The following is a 24,298-nucleotide window of genomic DNA, read 5'->3' as shown; positions in this document are numbered from 1 at the left end:
ATGAATATTTTTAATGAATTAATAAATACTACAATGTTGGGCTTTCTAAGAAAAGTGGAATGTACTGGAATGTGCGCACATTAGCTTAATGGTGATGATGTGACTCTGCTGTGTTGTGAGATTGTTAGATAATGTCTTCCTCCACTAGATGTCAGTGTCAGTCAAGGAACAGAATGTAGTACAGGAGAACTTGAAATGGTCTCTAGAAAGACCATTTGGATTTGAACGCAGAAATTACAGCTTTTCCTTCTGCTCATATTTTGTTTAGGATCCTGATGTGAGGATGTGCATATTTTGATATTGAAGGCAATGGATTCAAATGGAAGGGTCAAGCACACAGAGTTGTATCTAGTCTTCCCAAGAGCACTGTCTTCCCAAGAGCACTGTTCCAGACAGGGAAAGCTCTGCTGGAAGAAGCTGGGACGGCCATTGTCTCCCATTTCCCCACTGTCACCGGAGCCCCCAGGAGGGCTGGGAGATGTTGCCAGGGGAAGGGCACACTGGGGACTGTCGCCTCTGGTTTGCCATTCCTTCTGCTAGTGGGAGCCTCTTTTCATGCAGGGGCATTTCTAGATCCAGCCCATACATAAGGTTTGTCACAAGGAATATAAAAAGGTAAAGGTAAAGGGGCCCCTGACCATCAGGTCCAGTCGTGTCCGACTCTGGGGGTGCGGCGCTCATCTCGCTCTATAGGCCGAGGGAGCCAGCGTTTGTCCGCAGACAGCTTCCAGGTCATGTGGCCAGCATGACTAAGCCGCTTCTGGTGAACCAGAGCAGCGCACGGAAACGCCGTTTACCTTCCCGCCGGAGCAGTCCCTATTTATCTACTTGCACTTTGATGTGCTTTCGAACTGCTAGGTGGGCAGGAGCTGGGACCGAGCAACGGGAGCTCACCCCGTTGCAGGGATTCGAACTGCCGACCTTCTGATCAGCAAGCCCTAGGCTCTGTGGTTTAACCCACAGCACCACAAGGAATATACAAGGAATATTTACTTAGAATCATAGAGTTGGAAGAGACCACAAGAGCCATCCAGTCCAACCCCCTGCCAAGCAGGAAACACCACCAAAGCATTCCTGACAGATGTCTGTCAAGCCTCTGCTTAAAGACCTTCAAAGAAGGAGACTCCATCACACTCCTTGGCACCAAAATCCACTGTTCAACAGCTCTTACTGTCAGGAAGTTCTTCCTAATGTTTAGGTGGAATCTTCTTTCTTGTAGTTTGAATCCATTGCTCCATGTCCGCTTCTCTGGTTTATTTTAAATACAGTACTGCAGAAATAATTGGATGCTCTGATATTTTTACATAGAACTATAAAATTGAAAATGGGATTTTTTTTAGTTCCAAGAAGAGAAACACATCATGATTGATCAGATAATGTAAAAATGATAATATTAACTAGTTGTTAGTTTCATTTACAGAGGGCATTCTCCACATAGAAAATCCATGTTAGATTATGCTGTGTTGCAAGTGCCCCATAACAAAATAACAAATATGCTAGAAATTAGATAGAAACTTACAAAAAAATGATTTTAAATAATATTGCTTCTACAAGGATGCTGATACATTAGTGTTCATCAGAAATGATACTGTATTTCATATTCTTTCACTTGAATTAAAGGATGATAGCAGTGGCCAATTCTGTAATGAATAAAACTTTCTAAGACTAAAACTTCTTTTCCAGATGCTCAGATTGTTGCATGACACACTTTTGTGGACTGAAGGAGCAACTCAGTCTGAGCAGCTGCAAGGTTAATCATATTTTGTGAAATTAGTTTTATAATACACAAGAAATCCCACATATTATTGTGGCTATATAATCAGTAGTTTGATTTCTGTGAAGAAATATAATTTCTGCACAGCTTTTTATGATATAAGGTATTTTTTTTAGGTCTATTGTTCAAAGTACGCAGATATAGGTCATTGTAGACCAAGCCACCTAATCTTAATTACCCTTGGAAGATAAATAATATTTACTGTAAGCCAAATGAGTACCCATCTCAAAGTAAGGCTTATTTGTTTAGTTTTTAAAAAGCGCAGGTCATTTTAATGAAAATTTCGCTTCACTGAGCAATGGATTTCTGCATCTCATTATATGGGTATGGTATGGTTGTGTCTCTAGATCAAACTATTATTATTATTTATTATTATTATTTATACCCCACCCATCTGGCTGTTCTTTCCCAGTTTTTTAAAAAAATAAAAAGTAGCAGTAGTCCATTAAGAATGTATTCATACCTATTTCCTGGTTTTGAATGTGAGCCATATGTAGTTAAAATCAGGGGTAGGGGAATCTACTTGCCCTCAAATATGTGAAATTACAGAATCTATTAGTAGAATAGATATTTTAAAAGTGCTAAAATATCTTGAAAGTGGGCTAAGTAAGATATACGGAGTTGGAGAAATCTAGAGCAGGCTAAAGCAGATATTTGGGGGACTAATTTTATTTTTAAAATAATAAAACATATTTCTGTTAAAATATTTAAAGTGGTTCACAAGCAAAATTCCTCAGCGAAATATGTACAAACAGGAGTTGTTCCTAGCCAACTATTATGGATTTAGGGAAGGAGATCCAGAAGGACTGAGGAAAAAATGTGAGAAGCATGCAAGTGTGGAGGAAAAACTTAGCCTGCTCCCGAACTTGAGAGAAGTGGGGACTTTGGCATGTACTTGAGGGTGTGGTAAACTCCATGGCTTTTACTGAGGCCATAACTCCGCAACAGGGAGTATGAGGTTCACGACATGGTGTTGGACTCCAACCATGATCTGTCCCAGACAGAATGGTCAACACAGTAAGGGATGTGGGAAGTTGCAATCCAGCAATCCTGAAGGACCACGTGCTCCCCGTACCGACTCTACATGGCTAGCCGTACAAGTGAGTCAGGGTGGGAGAATGCAAGCAACCCCCTTTTAGGCCACCTAAATAGTATGAACTTATATAAAAACACTGTACAGTGGTACCTCGGTTTAAGTACACAATTGGTTCCGGAAGTCTGTACTTAACCTGAAGCATACTTAACCTGAAGCAAACTTTCCCATTGAAAGTAATACGGTAGAAAGTGGATTCATCCGTTCCAGACAGGTCCGCGGAGTACTTAAAGTAAAAGTACTCAAACTGAAGCGTACTTAAACCGAGGTATGACTGTATACTTCTCCTGTTCCCTGAAATATACATTTTTTGATTTTCACTCACCCATTTAATTCCATGATGGTTATTCTTTGAAATTCTGTGGTCTGAAATTTTAGTTTTCTTCATCCATTCCTTAAAATACAAAGTAGTTGTGACTGATATCCTTATTTTAATTTGCATTCCAAATTTAAACGTTTTAGACAACTCTGTAATGCATTGTAGATAAGCAGCATGATTTCACATCACTTGGTTTTTATTAGCATTCCGTTGTGGCACTGGACATCACCAGTATGTTCACTTCATATATCATCTATGATTTGAAAAGCACATGAAAATGTTTCCCCATTTTCAATATTGCGTGAGTAATGTTCCCACTGAAAAGTAATGGAGTGAAGTTGTCACTTGTCAGCGTAGTTATTAAGGGGGATGACTTTTAGGTCTTGCTCATAATAAAATAAATCTGTCACATGTAGATTTACTTATCTCACAATAAAGGAGGAGGGTAGGAAGTTCTATTTAAATAAGATTGTGTGTATTTGTTTCACAGCTGTGTAAAAGCAAGCAGGATGATTCTTACCCCATGAAATGCTTTAAAATAGATAGTACTTGCGTTTTGTTTTTGTTCTGTTTTAAATTACCCGCAACTAAGATACAGTAGCCTTTTGTTTATTAAGGAAAGCTTTATTGTATCTTATCCATTGATCTTTATAGTGAGAGAGGTATGCAGAAAAGAATGATTAGCATTTGCCACTTTTATGCTTGTCAAAGCAGCTTGGTTTTCCAAGCATTGTTGGTTTGACTTTGATGCTATCATTCGAAAGTAGTAAAAGAGGAAATTTAATGAAATTTAATTCCAATGAAGGTAATCCATAAAATTACACTGCTGAGTAGTTAATAGCCTTTTAAAATCCCATCAGATGATAATTAAGTATATACACTTGTATAAGGAGTTGCCTATGTAGAAAGCCACACAATTTCCTGTTAGCTTTTCTGGTGTCTGTATTGAATTCACAGGAGATGCTGCTGAGCCATTTAAAAGCTTAAATATTAATATGTAGGTAATATTTTAATTACGTCTTTTGATCTATCTTCTGGTGTGTTAAAACAACTTTTTAAATTTCAAATGTGAATATGGGAAAATATGTGAATTGGTGTTATTAATAACACTGTTAACTTTGCTTTTGCCTTGCAGTCTCGGAAAGCGAGCGACCCAGACAAAGAGAAGAAAGGATTGGAGAGCAGAGCAGATAGTATTGGAAGCGGTCGTGCAATCCCAATTAAACAGGTATATCCTTTTGTGTGTGTGTGCGTGTATGCACACAGGCCTACGCACACACACACGTTTTCCTGTAGTTGGAAACACACCTCAGGTCTTAAACACCATGATGCTGGGCCTGTGTGCCAAGATTCGTTTGATGTACTGTGGTGATGAATGTTGAAGTCACTCACTTGACATCAATTAGGAGAGGTTCCTATGTGTATTAAAATAGGATCATTAGAATAAGAAGAGGGAAAATGTGACAACAGGCCTAATGAAGTGCAGTCTGCTGGCCTGCATATGGAGCGTGCTTCTAGGCTGAGCTGGCTTCAAAGCCTGCCTTTGTAGAGAGGGCTTTGATTGGGCCGTTTGCTGCCAGTCGACATGGGTAAATCAGATCGCTGTACAAGAGCCCCTTGTGATCACAGAAATAGCCTGATGTGGCCCTCATTTGCTATTGCAGAAGGACATCTGAACACTGTTCCAGGCTGGTTTGCAACAACGAGGCAATTAGTTGTGATAATCATAGCTGGTGTATCAGCTGTGCGCTCTTGTTTGTAATTTGCTAATGAAAGAATTGTAACTTCATTTAGACCTTGTTATATAGGAGAACATTTACAGTCATAGTATGTGGCCTTAATTAAACTTCCTCGTTACACTACAGGATTTGAAATTGAGGATTTGTTTTGGTTTGTTTGACTAGTGCAGGTTCACTTGAGTAATCACTCTCTCTGAGTGTGTGTGTGGAGAGAGAGAGAGCATGTCTGTTACAAAACTTAGGATTCATAATTTTTGGCCTGTACATCAGTTCAACATATTTATGATACTTGGGCATTTTGAGATTTTTTTGGCTGTGATAACTTGACCGTTGAAGTCAATGCCCTTGCTCCCCATTAACTTGCTTGGAAAGTTTCCTGTGGCAAATAAGTTAGGTAGTGTGCCTTCTCATAAACATTTGTCATGTTTCCTTGATAATTTAGGCAAATTAACCTGTAATAACTTGTGGCCCTCCACATGTTGTTGGACTACAGCTTCCATCAGGCCCAGCTGATAGGAGTTGTAGTCCAGCAAATTCTGTAGGGTCACAGGCTTTGCATCTTGACAGTAGAAAAGTGCAAATCTTCTGTGTGCCACTAATGTTGTTACTAAAAACTATTTTAATAATAATAATAATAATATGGTAATAGTAAAGTATTTCAGAATATACTTTGTAGAGGGTTTTTACAAATTAGCCTTCTTAGACTCAATTTTTCTCAAGACACATGTGGGAAAGACTGGAAATTAAAATATTGAAAATGGTTGAAGATTTATCAAAGGCTAAACACCCCCCATCTCCCCCTAAACTCATGTGTTGGAGGATAATTTCAAAGTTTCATTGGGGTCTGTGAAGTTGCACCTGGATAAAAGTTGCTATGTTACTTGTGTTCACACTAAGGCCAGAAAGTGCTTTGTAATCCCCATATTTCTATTTTCCCCTTAGGGGCGCAAAAATGTGGTTTATTGAATACCACATTCAGGCTTGCAAAATACCACAGGCTTGCAAAATACGTAGTACAGTGGCACCTCGGTTTACAACCACAATTAGTTCCGGAAGTCTGTACTTAACCAGAAGCGAACTTTCCCATTGAAAGTAATGGGAAGTGAATTAATCCGTTCCAGATGGGTCTGCGGTGTTTGTAAACCGAGGTGGTTGTAAATCGAGGCGGTTGTAAACCGAGGTATGACTGTAGTGATTTAAATTCTGAGTATGGCTTAGAGATTGCAGGATTTTTCAAGTCCAACTAGAGAACAACTAATAGCCCAAATACCGGAACAAAAGTTTTATTGTTAGCTGTTTGAAACTGTTGCCAAAATCAGCACCAGTGTCTCCTACAAAGAGTGTCTGAAATGCCACATTTCTATGTCAAGATTGCCTCTGTTGTGAATAGTGCCCTTTCCCAGTATACTGGGAAACCCAAAATTAGGGATTCAAGCACTGCTCTTTTCATCCCTGGCAAGAGCTTTGTCCTCAGATTGGCCCAACAGTCCTTCAGCATGGCTATCATCCTCAAACTATGGACCGCCAGGGTCCTGAACCTGCCCCACCCGGCAATTACTGTGGCTACAGCAAGAGGAACCTTTTCGGCCCGCCAAGCAGCTGACCAGGGTTTGAGTCATCCCTGAAAATGTTCCTCGCTCTTCTGAGGCAATGGTCTCCCCCGATAACATCTAGGACTCAGGAGACAGCCCATGATATCGTGTGCTGTCTTCACCACCCTCTGTAGTGACTTTCTGTCCATGGCTGTCAAACCAGCATACCACACCGTAATGCACACTTTCTATCGTGGACCGATAGAAGGAAATCATCAGTTGCTCTCCAACCTTGTTCTTCCGCAAGACCCTAAGGAAATTAAGTCTCTGTTGGGCTTCCTAACCACCTGGGCTGTATTGACCTTCCAAGTTAGGTCTTCACTAAGATGGACTCCCAGGAATTTAAAGGAAGAGACTCTCTCTGCACAGCCCACCCACCCCGATATACAACGGGGCTAGCTCCCTTCTCTTCCTCCGAAAGTCCAACAACATCTCCTTTGTCTTGACAATGTTTAGGTGCAGATTGTTCTCTGAGCACCATGTGGATACCTTTTGAACCTCCCCCCTGTACGCAGATTCGTTTCCGCCTGTAATTAAACCCGTTGTGGTGTCATCAGCAAACATGTAATTGCAGTAGATGGGTTAGAAGAAATGCAATTATACATATGCAACGAATACAGGTATGGACTTGGCACACATCCCCGTGGAGTGCCAGTGCTGAGCTTCAAAGAGGTAGATGTAACAGGCCCAATCCTCACTCTTTGTGTCTGGTCTCTCAGAAAGTCTTTAATCCAATCACAGATGTTAGAGGAAAGGTCCAGGTCCCTTAACTTTCAATGAGAATGTCCAGAAGGATGGTATTGAAAGCTGAGCTATAATCAGTAAACAGCATTCTGACATAATTCCCTGGTCTCTCCAGATGACTCGCTGCAAGGTGGAAAGCTGTAGCAATGGCATCATCTGTTGACCTATTTCTCCTTTAGGCGAACTGGTGTTTATCAAAGTCCAGTGGAAAACATGTTCTAAGTTGTTGAAGGCCCAATCTCTCGAAGCATTTCATTACTACAGATGTTAATGCAATGGGTCTATAATCATTTAGGCAGTTAATTGCTGTTTTCTTTGGGACTGGGATAATGGTGGCCGCTTTCAAACATGTTGGAACACAAGCGGTTTGCAGAGAGATGTTAAAAATCCTCATCAAGACCCCTGCTAATTGATCGGCACAATTTTTTTTATCACTATTCCCAGCACCCCATCTGGGCCAGCAGCTCACCCCTTTTACTTGATGGTCATATAAAACAAGTGGCTGTGAGTTTGTAGGCTGGCAGATAGGAGCCAAGATATCTGCTCCTTTTGCCTCAACAGTGTGATGTAGCAGCTAAAAAAGCCAATGCAATTCTGGGCTGCATCAATAGGAGTATAGCATCTAGATCAAGGGAAGTAATAGTACCGCTGTATTCTGCTCTGGTCAGACCTCACCTGGAGTACTGTGTCCAGTTCTGGGCACCACAGTTCAAGAAGGATACTGACAAGCTGGAACGTGTCCAGAGGAGGGCAACCAAAATGGTCAAAGGCCTGGAAACGATGCCTTATGAGGAATGGCTTGGGGAGCTGGGTATGTTTAGCCTGGAGAAGAGAAGGTTAAGGGGTGATATGATAGCCATGTTCAAATATATGAAAGGATGTCATATAGAGGAGGGAGAAAGGTTGTTTTCTGCTGCTCCACAGAAGCGGACACGGAGCAATGAATTCAAACTACAAGAAAGAAGATTCCACCTAAGCATAACTTCCTGACAGTGAGAGCTGTTCGACAGTGGAATTTGCTGCCAAGGAGCATGGTGGACTCTCCTCCTTTGGAGGTCTTTAAGCAGAGGCCTGACAGGCATATGTCAAGAATGCTTTGATGGTGTTTCCTGCTTGGCAGGGGGTTGGACTGGATGGCCCTTGTGGTCTCTTCCAACTCTATGATTCCTCTATTACTGATTTTCAGTCCATGAGTGCTGTTGTTCACATAATCAAAACTGTATCACCATTGCCCAGGAGTGAGCCCTGAGGGTGCTTGGGACAGCCCTCCCGTAAGGTTTGCAGAAGTCCAAACATTCCTTAGGCAGAAATTCTAAGCGATTGGGGGGGGGGGGAGCTCCTAAAACAGCCCAGTGAAGACTGTCACTGATTAGTGCTAGAGATGGAAGGGAAACCTGCTGGTAGGAGAATGGAATGGAGTCGTTGAGATTCTGAATAGAGAGCTTGCTCTCCAAGGGCAGCATTTTGTTGCCAATCCAAACTGTATTATTTATTAAAATCTTATTTATCCTCTGTTGCTGGTTTTTTGTTGTTGGAGTACTTTTTTTGTCCATAGCAAGCACTATATTTCAACAAAATCAAAGTTAAATTGGTTTTCATAACATCTAATAACAGTGGAGATACATAAACACACACACACACACACACACACTGTATCTATATTGTGACGGGGGTCCTGTCATCTCCCCTGCTGTACATATTAAAGGGGTTCTAGTTATTGAAGAGGTGTTTTGTGTTTTCATTCCCTTTAATATTTTTTATTTTATTTTATTGGTACTATTCTGTTCTGTTCTATTGACTACCTTTTTTGCTAACAATTGTTGCCAGATTTTATTGTAGCATGAAGACAGCATGGCATCCTTCAACAGTTTCCAATATCTGGCTATCATTAGTCTTGCTGCTACCAATAATTGTCCAATAAGGTGTTTATGATGCAGGTCCATAATGTCTCTCAAGGTGCTACACGCAATATGCCAGCAAGTTTGGAAAACTTAGCAGTGGCCAGAAGTGCAAGCTAGATTTTGAAGGGGCAGAGGAACCAGAGACCAAATTGCAAACATGTGCTGGATTATGGAGAAAGCTAGAGAGTTCCAGAAAAACATCTACTTCTGCTTCATTGACTACGCAAAAGCATTTGACTGTTTCGACCACAGCAAACTATGGCAAGTTCTTAAAGAAATGGGAGTGCCTGATCATTCATCAACAACCTCAGATATGCAGATGACACAACCTTGATGGCAGAAAGTGAGGAGGAATTAAAGGATCTTTTAATGAGGGTGAAAGAGGAGAGCACAAAATATGGTCTGAAGCTCAAAATCAAAGGAAGATCATGGCCACTGGTCCCGTCAACTCCTGGCAAATAGAAGGGGAAGAAATGGAGGCAGTGAGAGATTTTACTTTCTTGCGTTCCATGATAACTGCAGATGGTGACAGCAGCCACAAAATTAAAAGACGCCTGCTTCTTGGGAGAAGAGCAATGACAAACCTAGACAGCATCTTAAAAAGCAGAGATATCACCTTGCCGACAAAGGTCTGTATAGTTAAAGCTATGGTTTTCCCAGTAGTGATGTATGGAAGTGAGAGCTGGACCATAAAGAAGGCTGATCGCTAAAGAATTGATGCTTTTGAATTATGGTGCTGGAGGAGACTCTTGAGCAGGCATCCCCAAACTTCGGCCCTCCAGATGTTTTGGACTACAATTCCCATCTTCCCTGACCACTGGTCCTCTTAGCTAGGGATCATGGCAGTTGTAGGCCAAAACATCTGGAGGGCCGCAGTTTGGGGATGCCTGCTCTTCAGAGTCCCATGGACTGCAAGAAGATCAAACCTATCCATTCTGAAGGAAATCAGCCCTGAGTGCTCACTGGAAGGACAAATCCTGAAGCTGAGGCTCCAATACTTTGGCCACCTCATGAGAAGAGAATACTCCCTGGAAAATACCGTGATGTTGGGAAAGATTGAGGGCACAAGGAGAAGGGGACGGCAGAGGACGAGATGGTTGGACAGTGTTCTCAAAGCTATGAACATGAGTTTGACCAAACTGTGGGAGGCAGTGGAATACAGGAGTGGCTGGCGTGCTCTGGGGTCATGAAGAGTCGGACAAGATTAAACGACTAAAGAACAACAGTGCCAACTCTGGACATTTAACAATCTCTCTCATTATTATTTTGACTCCCACAAAGCATGTTCATCATATATGCTGATGCTTAAAAGAAAAAGATGTGCTGCTGAGCTGAGTTGCCATTGAGCTGTTTGCCGTGAGACCAAGATATTCTTCCTGCTAAGCCACCACCAAATGCAATGTGTGTTTTTTGTTAGTTGATATATATCAAATATTTCTAAGTTTTCTGCCTTCGTGGTTATATATGCCGATCTCAACATTTTTAATTACTTGATCAAAAAACAAAAAAAACTTACGTAGTTTTCATTTATCTAGGGCTGTGAATAGAATGCTTACATGTTACTTTGTAAATTGAAATGTGATTCACGTTTGTGAAGACATATATAATTACTGGTACATATAGGAGTGTTCATATAAACATATTCCTAACAAAATACGGTCATTAAAATATGCTTTCCTGCAGCAATGCTGCCAAATAAGAGGGCTATGTTTGAAATTGTTGTGAATCTTTGCGTTCCCTGTTTCCACCCCTCTGTCTAGCTGCAGATGCACAAAAAATAATTTAACATCAAGTCAGCTATAAAACTGCTCCAATGCTTTCCAGTAAGTTACAACTAGTACATGAAATTTCATGAACAAAATTACACTTCCTGTAATGTTATATAGCATAACCTTGACTAAATAAACGGTGGCTTCTTCCCAGCACCTGAATGTTAACAGTTCTGTATAGACAGGGCTGGAAACATATTTTTCTCAAAATTCCAGACACAGCAAGTATTTGTGGGCCAGGGTTCTAGGAGTCTACCCACACACTGCAGAGAATACTCATATATGTCAGTGAGATAGATTTAGAGTAAGTGGGCAGTGGACAAGACTGGATGCTACTAACCAATCTGGTTACCTGTCTAAAGCCACAGCATTTTCTCTTTTTAAAACGTATCGGAAGAGGTGGATGTTTCAATGAAGTCTATTGTGATAGGGCTTATCCAGGCAAGTGTTGTACATAAAAACTAAATATTAATTTCAAATGATGGTTTGAAAACAAAATAGCTCTTGTCACAGTTTGTGTAATTTTCAAATCTGAAGACATTGTCTGATTTGAGCCAGTGGCTGGATGCAGTTTGAAAGTTGCCTGGGGTATATATTCAAGGCAGAATTGCGTGTTCCATAAAAGCTCCCAAAATTTGGTTGGTGCCCTTTCTTTTGTCTTGGGAGACAATGGAGGAGTAAGCCTTTGGGGGTGAAGTCAAACTGTTGGAAGGTTTCAGTGTCTGCTGTGATTTTAAGAGACCTATGCAGAAGAGACATGTTTTGTTGCAGCCAGGGTGGATAAAAATCAATGATTTTTAAAAAAACAAAAAATAAAAAAACAGATTTTTTTTAATTTAAATCGGATTTTTTAAATTAAAATTTGATTTTTTAAAATAAAATGCTTTTTGAGGAAAATATATTACCATCCAAAGGTTATTCCATCATGAAATAAAGATTAGTTTTTTAATTATGTAGAATAAGGCTGTATATGTTTTTTTGGTAAATAAATTCCATTAATCCATTCACAATGTTGTGCTCTTCCAGAGGTTTTTGTAAGGCTATTGGGCAGTTTCTCTGCCCACAAGATATTATCACAGATGCTTGGTTTACTTTTGCAGTTCTCAAAACTGAATTTGACTCAGCAGAGATCATATGCCTCTTCTTCATAACAAAAATGTTATAACATGAACAAAAATGTTATAACATGTTCTGTGAGCACCTAGAAAGAAACTGTAATCACTAAAAGTCAGCATGGGTTTCTGAAAAATAAGTCATGTCAGACTAATCTGATCTCATTTTTTGACAGAATTACAAGCCTGGTAGATGAAGGGAATGCTGTGGATGTAGCCTATCTTGATTTCAGCAAGGCCTTTGACAAGGTGCCCCATGATATTCTTGTAAAGAAGCTGGTAAAATGCGGGCTAGACAATGCTACCATTCAGTGGATTTGTAACTGGCTGACTGACCGAACCTAAAGGGTGCTCATCAATGGCTCCTCTTCATCCTGGAGAGAAGTGACTAGTGGGGTGCCACAGGGTTCTGTCTTGGGCCCAGTCTAATTCAACATCTTTATCAATGACTTGGATGATGGGCTTGAGGGCATCCTGAGTAAGTTTGCAGATGACACCAAATTGGGAGGGGTGGCTAATACCCCAGAGGACAGGATCACACTTCAAAATGACCTTAACAGATTAGACAACTGGGCCAAAGCAAACAAGATGAATTTTAACAAGGAGAAATGGGCAGAAAAAATGAAAGGCACAAATACAGGATGGGTGACACCTGGCTTGAGAGCAGTACATGTGAAAAGGATCTAGGAGTCTTGGTAGACCACAAACTTGACATGAGTCAGCAGTGTGATGCAGCAGCTAAAAAAGCCAATGCAATTCTGGGCTGCATCAATAGGAGTATAGCATCTAGATCTAGGGAAGTAATAGTACCACTGTATTATGCTCTGGTCAGACCTCACCTGGAGTACTGTGTCCAGTTCTGGGCACCACAGTTCAAGAAGGATACTGACAAGCTGGAACGTGTCCAGAGGAGGGCAACCAAAATGGTCAAAGGCCTGGAAACGATGCCTCATGAGGAACGGCTTAGGGAGCTGGGTATGTTTAGCCTGGAGAAGAGAAGGTTAAGGGGTGATATGATAGCCATGTTCAAATATATGAAAGGATGTCATATGGAGGAGGGAGAAAGCTTGTTTTCTGCTGCTCCAGAGAAGCGGACACAGAGCAATGGATTCAAACTACAAGAAAGAAGATTCCACCTCAACATTAGGAAGAACTTCCTGACAGTAAGAGCTGTTCGGCAGTGGAATTTGCTACCAAGGAGTGTGGTGGAGTCTCCTTCTTTGGAGGTCTTTAAGCAGAGGTTTGACAGCCATCTGTCAGGAATGCTTTGATAGTGTTTCCTGCTTGGTAGGGGGTTGGACTGGATGGCCCTTGTGGTCTCTTCCAACTCTATGATTCTATGATTCTATGAACAGAGTTGAGAAAAAGACCTTAATCCTATTGTTCTACAAACCTATGAATACAGAATCAACCCCTTCAGTTTCAAGAAGTTCAGTAAATAGAATAGAAACAATATTTTTCTGATTGTTTGGAGTGGAATAGACCTGCACAAGAAGAAAGTGAAACGAAGTGTGAGGAGGAAGGGGCAAGCAGACAAGCAGTACAAAATGAAAGTGAAACTTTCTGAGCACAATACTGCACAGCCACAGACAGACAAGTCTTTGGATCTTTTTGTGTGGATGACCTGAGGTTTATCACATTCTTTCCTTGGAGGAAAAAACCTATAATGGCAGCCGGCGGTAAAAGAGACCCAGTTTGGCAATATTTTAATGAAGTTCCTTTACCTATCAGTAAGGCAGGCATGCGTGCAAAATGCAAACACTGCAACAAAGAAATGCAAGGCCTGGTGGCCCAAATGAGGCAACATCAGGAGAAGTGCTGTGATGAAGATGACCAAAGAAACACATTTGAACAGGCAGGATCTTCAGGTTGGTAAACATTTTTATTGAATCATATTTCTAAAGAGTGCCTTGAACTGTCATGTTTGAGCAAAATTATATTTCTTATTATTGCGTGTTACTGTCATTTGGTACAGCTATGAAGAAAAGTACATATTCCTTTTGCAGACTTGTGTAAAAATGTTGATAAGTCTCTGTAGAGCTTCCTTGGGAGTGTGTTGTCAAGACTGTGTCATCTTCAAACATCATCTATTGGATAATGCCCGCCACACTTGTCTTGGCCCAGTGACATGCCAGGTTGAACAGACCCCGTTGCTCCTCAAATGACAGTACACATCGCCTTTGGTCAAGCTGAAGGCATGTGAAAGCAACAGGGAGAAGAATATGCCAAAGAAAGTTTGGGTATGAACACAACCCTGTTTTGCACTGCTCTTTATAGGGAAGATGTCCAAGGATGAACTGTCATACTCAACTGGCTTCCTGTTTCCGGCGGTGAGAAATGGCTGACTCCCATCGGACCCCAGCCGTGCCAGTAATTCAGGGCTGATATGGAGGTAATTAGCCCTGGCAGAGTCCCCAGGGTGGGGGAGGACTGTCTCATAGACCCGCAGATTGTCCAAGATTGGCAGCTTGCATTGTGCAAGAGGCAGGACACTGGGTCCCAGAACACAACATGGCTGGCACTCTCCGAAGTCACTCTCATAGCCGGGAATATCTGTTTGATACAATAATCAGATTTGGACAATAAACAGACATAGTCTGGCCCAAAGAAAACTGAGAAAAAACCTGCAAAATTGTACAGCCTCTGGCGTTTCAGCTCGGACTTCAAAAAGATTCTCAGCATGGTGTTTGCATGGATTACGGAGGATTGGTATGTTCTTTTTTATTCTTCTCAACACTTACAATTGGTTTGCTATGCCAAGTCTCGTTAAGAAACCTAATTTATTTTGAGGAGTACAGAAGGACTTCTATTTATAATTAAATAATCAACTGCACAGCTTTATTTGGTTTGAAAGACTTGATAAAGAAAAGAATAAACAAGATGGCGCTTGTGACACAACACAGAAAAATGAGAGATATTCCCTGTTTCAAGAGAAGTGGGAGATGTTTGCTGGCTGACTTTGTAGTGATTTGAGACAATAATTTGGGACAATATTTGCATTTGTTTGCAGAATTTCTTCATTAAATGTGAGAGAGGGAAGGCTAAATGGAGTGTGCCAATGAGTGTGGTGGAGTCTCCTTTGGAGGTCTTTAAGCAGAGGCTTGACAGCCATCTGTCAGGAATGCTTTGATGGTGTTTCCTGCTTGGCAGGGGGTTGGATTGGATGGCCCTTGTGGTCTCTTCCAACTCTATGATTCTATGAAAATGATTCCCTTCCTGCAGGTATGTTTTGATACCTACTTTTTTAAAATTAAGTTTAGCTTTAGCTTTCTGAAATCTCATTTTAATTTCCACATGGTGCCTTAGTAGGCATTGTTAGTGTCTGGGAGGCACTGTTGTAGAGGGTCCCCTCTACCTCCAGTGTATTGCTGTGTGCATTGCAGGGACCAATTCTACCCTAGGGCAGGGATGAAGAACCCTTTTCAGCTGGTGGGTCAGATCTACTTGTGGCCAATCTCCACACGGACCACATTTCAAAGGTGGGTGGGGGTCATTTGATGTCAAGTTTATCCAGCCCACAGTTGAAGCAGTGCTCCTAATTTTTCCTTCATAAGTGTGGCTAACCTTCATTGTCATTTAAATTTGGCAACAAAAGCAGGTTGTGCTGCTGCTTCGTTTGGGAGCTCCCAGCTGAATCTGACCCTGGCAGCACAGCTTGCATTTGGTGCCAATTGTAAATGGCACCAAATATAACCCACAAATTGCAAAGGAACAATCAGGTGCTCGCTCTAAGGCACACAATTGGGCTCACAATTGTTACTCTGCAGCTGCCGCTTTACTTGACATGCATCTGATGTCATATCACATCAGATGAATTACAGGTTTGTATGGCTGGGGGAAATGGCTTCATGGGCCAAATGGGGACTCCTAGAGGGCTTAATTTGTCTCAAAGGCCACAGGCTCCCCATGCTTGCCCTCTAGGGGTGAATTCTGCTTCAGGTTGGCTTTAGCTTGATGGAGGAGTTAATACTCGTATAGTCTAAACTTAAAACACTTTTTTTCTTATTCACTTTTGGAAGGTGGGGGAGAATCTTGTTGTCATGTAAAGGCCAAGTCAGAATGAGATTTGAAAAGAGTCTTGTCAAGATCAAACACAGAACCCATATGGATAATCTTGTACTTCTATTTTTATGCCCTCCAACTACCTGAACTGCGCAATACAATTTCTCAAGGTATGAATATTTACAGCTGTGCCATATATTTCCCATCTCATGGAGAAACTTTGTTTTCCCCAGTAAATACAAACCCTTGCTTCTGAAAAATTCTGGATACTTATATCCCGATCCTCAATCCCACTTTGTCTATTGGGAATTACTTGCCAATATAATAAAATTGCAGCCTTGACCTTCAGGGTTGGGGATCTTACTTAGTATTCTTGTATGTGTACAGATATGCAAGCAAGTCTTTCTTAACTACTGCACATATAGCCGGATGAGAAAAAGTATTGGATTGTATCCCAAAATTATATAAAGTGTCTGTTTAGTTTGGGGTGTGTTTTGATTGTTATAGCAAATTTGTTTGAATGTATACTTGTTGGAAAAAAATAATTTGAAATGTGAAATTTGTTTTAAATACATATTCAAAGTATGTTTTCATGGTGACATAAATAATGATTTAAATCAACTACTGCTGCTGTATTGTGTCCCATATTTTATGTTTGTATACAGTTTATGATTTTGTTGCGTAGGATCTCATAGAAAATGAGTCCACCCGCACTAGATTATATAAACTGTTTTTAGCTTCCAAGAATCATGTTTGTAAGCTTGTTTTCCATTTTCTGCCAAATCTCTGTCAGTAGGACACATTAAAGCAAAAAGTGCACAACAAGAAACATAAAAGCAAGAGGCACAGCTCAGCAGTGAGTGGGCTTGTCGTGTATTAATTTTTCATTGCTGTGGAGAATTGTACGTACATAATCGCTTGATTGCAGTGGGAGTTAGCAATCTCCTATGGTGTCATTTGCATAAATCTTGTTAAGTCAATGGCAGTTAATGAAGTACAAATGAGCCTGGAGAAGGTGACATGCAAATCGTGGGTGGCAGATGGGAGGTCTGTTTTGGGGATGGCAGCTGTGTGCTGTTTCCCTTTTTTTCTTTCTAAATTGGGGCATAAATAAATAGTAAGAACTGGCTTTTAATGCTCTGGCTTTATGTGTTGAATATTTCCACTATGTCTCCAGTATCTATATTACTGAAAAATTATACCATTTAAATAATAAACATATATGACTTAATTAACAGAATACCTTCTAGATTTTCAGTAAACTTTGAATAATCAGTTGTTAGGCAACAAATCTAATGAGGGCAGCAGCCGTTCACCTCCAATGCAAAACAGAATGAGAAGTGAATCTCTCTAAAACCATCAGAAATGTGTCAGCTAACAAGCATTCCCCAAAGGTAACAGGGTAGAGAGTAGCAATGCCTGAACAAGAGTTGTTTATACAAGAATAGTAAAATCTAATAGCAAGTGACTGACTCACTTTCAGCTCAAGTTTGTCAAATTATGGGTATAAGGACTGTATCTCTTGCAAGGATAGGATTGTGACAAATGTCTAAATATTTTCTTGATTTAATAATCATATATTTTATTATTTCAGATGTTTAATATGAATTAAATAAAAGGAGGTTGCAAGTGGATTCAGAGTCCGCTGAAAGTATCATGGCTTGCATTAATGGCCAACTTTAAACAGTGCCAAATTTAACTGGCTCTCAGTCATTCCTTTGCAAGTGCACCTTGTATTCAGTGCTGTTTCCATTTGTTTCCAAATTCAAGCCATGCTGCTTTGAGACAGGGCTGGAGGAGGGTCCAGTTGATGTCATAGGGTGAAGGATTCCCTGCTTGCCTCCTCTTGCCATTCAAGAGTGCACTTTCTATGCTGCTGCCCATCCAATCCTTTCTGGTTGTCCAGTAGGAGGCAGCTGGATTGGTGCGCTGGTGGCTGCTGCTGGCACAGCAGCTAGGGCAGAATGCATCCCTTCCAACTAGGGGCTTGTTGGTGAGGAGGGTTTGGTAATTGAGATCTTGCAAGGAGGCCTAAGCACCAGTGCTGCCATGAAGGCTCTTTAGAGGTGGCTCCTGTTTCGTGGATTTCCCTTCATTAGATCCATTAAATTCCTTGGCCTTTTGGAAGAGAAGTTAAAACTTTGGATTTCATCATACACCTTAGTCTAGGTTTTATATTGTCCCCTGATGATGTTTTTAATACATTTTTTGTTACGATTTGTTATTTTTAAATTTTTGTTTTAGGTTGGTGTTACCCACTTTGCGAAAGTAATAGCTTTAAAAAGCACATGCTGTAAATGGAAGCTGTAAGGCAGTTACAAGATTAACAAAGAGCAAGGAATAAATAGATAAATAAACATTTGTTCATTCTGCAATTTTTTGAGGCAAATTGCATCATTGTTGCTAACATTTGGAGTAAAATGTTTTGTTGGCTTTAGACAACTGTTATTAAAATGTTTCAACAAGGTTCAGTCAAAATATCTTTGAAATAGGTTTTGAAAGCAGAGCCACATCTACCTACAGGCAGTCAGGATGATTTCGTTAGTCCTCTTCACTTGGAGGAGAATCCCCCAGTGCTTCAGGCAAGTGTCAGACCTGAAAATAAGACATGTTTTACAGCAGGTTTCATGGATTAACGTAATATTTCGATAGAGAAAATCCCAACCTCCTTGTAGATGTGGCTTCAGAAGATGGAGGAGTGTCACTTAATAGAAATGGAAGTGGTATATAATAAAAGATACTATACATCACCATAACATTTTACTCCTGTTCTTGCATAATAATAATAATAATAATAATAATAATAACAATAACAACAATAATAATTTTTTTATTTATGCCCCACCTTTCCCGGTTTAAAAACCGGGCTCAGGGCGGTTAACAGCAAATATAAAACATTGATTAAAATGCGACTTAAACAGCTTAAAAACAGCATAATTGCAGCATCAATGTCAATAAAATTCAAAAATTCAGGGTCATTTTTTTGGGGGGGGGGCGAACCCAGCTGAGTAAACATCAAGTGATCGCCAGGGCTAACTGGCCAAATTGGTCCTGCTAGGGCCAGCAAGGAGACCAGGGAAGAGTTTAAATGTGGGGTCCCAGAAGAGTTTCTACATAGAAAAAGAAAAGGGAATGGAGGATGCTTAAAATAGGTACTGGAATGCTTGGCTTTACACATTTCAGTTTCATTCCTGCCTTTATAATTTGAAAATAATAATATTAGCACTCCACCCTTCTACTAAAATGCCCTCATTCACGCACTACTGCATTCTACTTACTATTCTTAGCTTGACAGCATGTGATGATACCTAGATAAACACTTGACACCTCAGGTTTTGCAAATATGTTGGAATATTTGTGATAGTAATCTATGCAGATTGACTTTACTTGGATTTGTGGTATCAAAGTCTGGATGATTTTCCTGTCACCTTGACTCTTGGCTCCCACTAGGCTGTTCTTTTCCATATTCTGAAAATGTGGGTTGGTTAGCTTATATTTTATTCTTTTATTATATAGAGGTGTATTAGCTTCTGTGGAAAAATATCCAGGGGTGCTTTCAAATGTCTGGATGTTCTTCACACATATTTGGGACATTCTCCAGTGCATTGGTTTGCAATTCATGGGTGTTATGCAATGCATGTATACTAAAATAATGTCAAGTGTGTCCGAAAAATTCCGCAAAATATCCCACACCACAGCAAGTAGCTGTTCTGAGAATATGTGTTTGGCTGGATATAGAATCATATAGAATTGTTGAGTTGGAAGGGACCCCAAGGGTCATCTAGTCCAACCCCCTGCAATGCAGGAATCTCAACTAAAGCATTAATCACAGATGGCCAACCTCTGCTTAAAAACCTCCAATGAAGGAGAATCCACCACCTCCCAAGAGAGTCCATTCCACTGTCAAACAGCTCTTACTGTCAGAAAGTTATTCCTGATGTTTAATTTTGAATCTCTTTTCTTGTAACTTGAATTCATTGGTTTCGGTCCTAGCCTCTGGTGCAGGATGAAACAAGCTTGCTCCATCTTCCATGTGAGAGGCCTTTAGATATTTGAAGATTGCTAGTTCATCTCCTCTCAATCTCATCTTTTCCAGGCTAAACATCCAATTCAGTAATTCAGGAAGGAAGGAAGGAAGAACGATAGAGATTGGGGGGGGGGGGAGACACTGAAATGACAGTTACGAGAATGCATCTGCCTGGGGATATGATGTTATAGTTCCACTGGTTATAGTAAAGTGATGTAAAAGGTATGAGAGAAAGAATAGAATTATCTCATAGTATTACTCAGGATAAGCTATGAGGTTCTGACTCCATTTTTCAATAAGATTTCCAGTATCTACATAAAAATATAATGTGAACTGCCCCGAGACTTCTGAGTATAGGGTGATATAAAAATTCTAATAATTCTAATAATAATAAGTATAATTATAAGTTTGTGCATGTACAGTCATACCTTGGTTTAAGTATGCATCGGTTTGAGTACTTTCAGTTTAAGTACTCTGCGGACCTGTCTGGAACGGATTAATCCACTTTCCATTACTTTCAATGGGAAAGTTCGTTTCAGGTTACCGTAAGTACGGTTCAGGTTAAGTACAGACTTCCGGAATCAATTGTGTTTGTAAACCGAGGTACCACTGTATAAGTTAATTGTGATGTTTTAAAATAAGAAAGCATAGTGGCATACTTCTTTGTTTGGTCACATGCTAAGATACCAATATTTTTCCCTTTAACTTTTGCTACCTTTCTATATCTATATTTTTACTATAGAAATAGAAATACTTTATTGTCACTGCACCACTTGTTTACAGTGAGATTAAACGAGCCCCCCTCCCCCCCCACAATCTCTCAGTCCTTTTTTCACTCTGGGTGCTGTCGCACAACCACCAACTCCAAACGGCAGCTGCAATGTTGCTGTCTTCCATTCAGCAGCCTCACGGCCCATGGGTAGAAACTGTTCTTCAACCTGTTGATGCGGCTTATCATGCTTCTATATCTCCTGCCCGAGGGGAGGAGATTAAAAAGGTGCTGGCCAGGGTGTGAGTCATCCCTGAGAATGTTCCTCACTCTTCTGAGGCAACGGTCCCCCCCCCTAACGTTTAGGACTCAGGAGACAGCCCATGATATTGTGTGCTGTCTTCACCACCCTCTGTAGTGACTTTCTGTCCATGGCTGTCAAACCAGCATACCACACCGTAATGCACACTTTCTATCGTGGACCGATAGAAGGAAATCATCAGTTGCTGTCCAACCTTGTTCTTCCGCAAGACCCTAAGGAAATGAAGTCTCTGCTGGGCTTCCTAACCACCTGGGCTGTATTGACCTTCCAAGTTAGGTCTTCACTAAGATGGACTCCCAGTATTTAAAGGAAGAGACTCTCTCCACACAGCCCCCCCGATATACAACAGGGTTAGCTCCCCTCTCTTCCTCCAAAAGTCCAACACCATCTCCTTTGTCTTGACAATGTTTAGGTGCAGATGGTTCTCTGAGCATCATGTGAATACCTTTTGAACCTCCCCCCTGTACGCAGATTCGTCTCCAAATCAGTGAAAGTTCTAATCTGCTGAAAACTTTTCATATAATTGTAGCATTGCAACAGTTATGAACACAGTGAACAACAATATAGTGAATATATTGTTTCATAGGCCAAGACAAAATGACAAATTTAGAACAGTTAATCATGGAACCAACAATAGAGGAGATGAAACTTGATTTAATCATTAGTAGTGTTCAGGTTTTGTGTCAGGTACAAGCGATGTTGAACAATGTGGAGCATTGCCCACAGTGCTATCCAGTTCAGTGTATGAATGCAAAATTGTCCCAAAGGTTCCAATACAAGTAGATTTAATTGCCAAAGAGAATGTTTCTTTTGAAATGAATGGTTTAGCAGTATTTCACAATTCTATTCACACCTATGGTACAGTGGTACCTCATGTTGCGAATGGGATCTGTTCCGGCGGCCCATTCGCAACATGAAAAGGCTGCAACATGAAGCGCTGCATCTGCACATGCGTGTGACACAATGCGGCGCTTCTGCGCATGCACAAAGCGCAATTCTGTCCCTGTTTTACAATCAGTCAAGCTGGTCTATGACCAGTGAACAGCCAATAACCATTCCCATTTCTTAAGCTTTTGTGCCCAGAAGATTTGTGCCCAATGGCCTAAAGGCACCCTCTTCCATTGTCTAGCAAGACACATGGATGTCAACATGCATGAACTGTTTTTATTGAATTCTCTCAAATATACAGAGAAAATGGCTTTAGTGTGCCAGATTTTATTGCCAACAGTTTCATCCAAGGCCTCACCCAAATCTGCTTTCTCCACCAATCATAAACTAGAAAATGAGGGGATCCATGAGGCTAGTCACACTGAATATAAATGAGACACCTGCCCTTTTGTATAATTATTTGAATGACAAAACAACAATCCATCTTAAAGTTTGAGTTGCCTGGGCACTCACTGCTGGTTTGGATATAAAGTGTTACTACTGGAGAAACCTCAACCAATTCCAAGCTGGGTGGAATGAGCTGAGCATGAGGCTAACCTGAGGTTGAGGGAGCTCCATGATCATAGAAGTCATATGTCCCAGGAGCTTGTATGTTTGTTCATTTGTGCTAATGCAATGGTTTCCCTCACTCAAACTCATTGAGTGCTAAGGGGGCTTCCCCCCCATGCGTTTTGTTCTTTGCCTTTCTGGCTGTTGCGGTGGGGGCTCCTTTCTCATTCCTTTTGTTGCATTTGAACTAGTGGGCATTTCCTACCTCCCCCCCTCCACCATGTCCCCCTCCCCCCCACCGGAGCTCTAACCCCCCCCCCCCGAAGGCAAGCTGGCTTCGGGAGGAGGAGCCTGCGAGCGACCCCTATCAGTCCCAGGATCTCAGAGTCAATCATGATCAATGTCTTGGACATGCCGGGCTTAGGCCAATGAGTTAAGCCTCGGTCACCAGCCTTCTTGTTTTCTGCCTCTAAAAATGAGGCGCATCCTATGGTCAGGTGCGTCCTGTGGAGCAAAAAAATACGGCAGTTCATGATCATGTTGTTACAGTGCCATGTGTGAGACCAGCAAGCAGGTTATAAATACAAATAAGGCAGTTTTAAGTCTTTTACATCCTTTAAATTATATTAAGTCTTTTAGTTAAAGACACCAATCAATCCTCTTATTTCCCCACCCTGCATAATTTATGAGGCCTTTTTAGGGTGGGTGAAGTCAGCACTTGCGAAAGCTTTGTGTATGGCCCAGATAAATTTGTGTTCTGGTACTAACTATGCACCATGTTCTTTTCAAGCTTTTTAAAACATCAATTCACCCAAAGTCAGTGGTCTCCCAGAGTGGCATCTCATAAGGGGGAGGGCTAAACAGAAACAGTGTTCCTACAGCAGCAGTAGCAAAAGCACCAAATGTAATGCAATTTTTGTTCTAAAATATTTACTTATTTATTTATTCCCCACCCATCTGTAGGTACATGTGTGGGTACACTCTGGGCGGATGATAAAACATCAGACATTGAAAACTTCCCTCAGATGTCTTCTAAAAGTCAGATAGTTGTTTATTTCCTTGACATCTGATGGGAGGGTGTTCCACAGGGCGGGCGCCACAACCGAGAAGGCCCTCTGCCTGGTTCCTTGTAACCTCACGTCTTGCATGGAAGAGAGTATTTTAAAATAGTACAGTTCATCTAGAAGCAGCCATGTTTCCATAGGAGAGTGATAGGATGCAGGGCTACATTTCATAGAATCGTAGAATTGAAGAGTTGGAAGGGATCCTGAGGGCCATCTAGACCAATCCCCTGCAAAGCAGGAAGTTCAATTAAAGTATCTGAAGAAGTGTGCATGCACACGAAAGCTCATACCAATGACAAACTTAGTTGGTCTCTAAGGTGCTACTGGAAGGAAATTTTCTATTTTATTTTTATTTTGTTTCGACGGCAGACCAACACAGCTACCTACATGTAAAGAACCCATGACAGAGTGGCCATTAAACTTCTACTTAAAAACATCCAAGGAAGGAGAGTCCACTTCCTCCCAAGGGAGACCATTCCACTGATGAACAGCTCTTACTGTCAGAATGCTGTTTCTGGTGTTTAATCGTAATCTCCTTTCTGTAACTGGAATCCATTGATTTGAGTCCTACCCCCAGAGCAGGAGAAAACAAGCTTGCTCTATGTTCCATATGAAACCCTTGTAGATATTTAAAGATGACTATCGCATCTCCTCTCAGTCTCCTCTTTTCTAGGCTAAATATCAAACTGCCTCA

At 41.0% G+C, this 24,298-nt stretch overlaps 1 protein-coding gene across 4 annotated transcripts in view; it reads left to right on the top strand.

Moving 5' to 3' along the window:
• Window positions 1-24,298, top strand: part of AGAP1 (ArfGAP with GTPase domain, ankyrin repeat and PH domain 1) — a 373,158-nt gene that overhangs the window by 144,340 nt on the left and 204,520 nt on the right. For all 4 annotated transcript variants that reach the window (XM_035139168.3, XM_088666036.1, XM_088666000.1 and 1 more), the window contains one exon: window positions 4,322-4,414. In XM_035139168.3, the coding sequence (XP_034995059.3) occupies window positions 4,322-4,414 (93 nt within the window). The remainder of the gene's footprint in view (window positions 1-4,321; window positions 4,415-24,298) is intronic.

This window comes from Zootoca vivipara, chromosome 1 (assembly GCF_965207765.1).
Source record: "Zootoca vivipara chromosome 1, rZooViv2.hap1.1, whole genome shotgun sequence".
Lineage (NCBI taxonomy): Eukaryota > Metazoa > Chordata > Lepidosauria > Squamata > Lacertidae > Zootoca > Zootoca vivipara.
The sequence above is the reverse complement of the archived record's forward strand: the minus strand, read 5'-3'. Positions and strand labels throughout refer to the sequence as shown.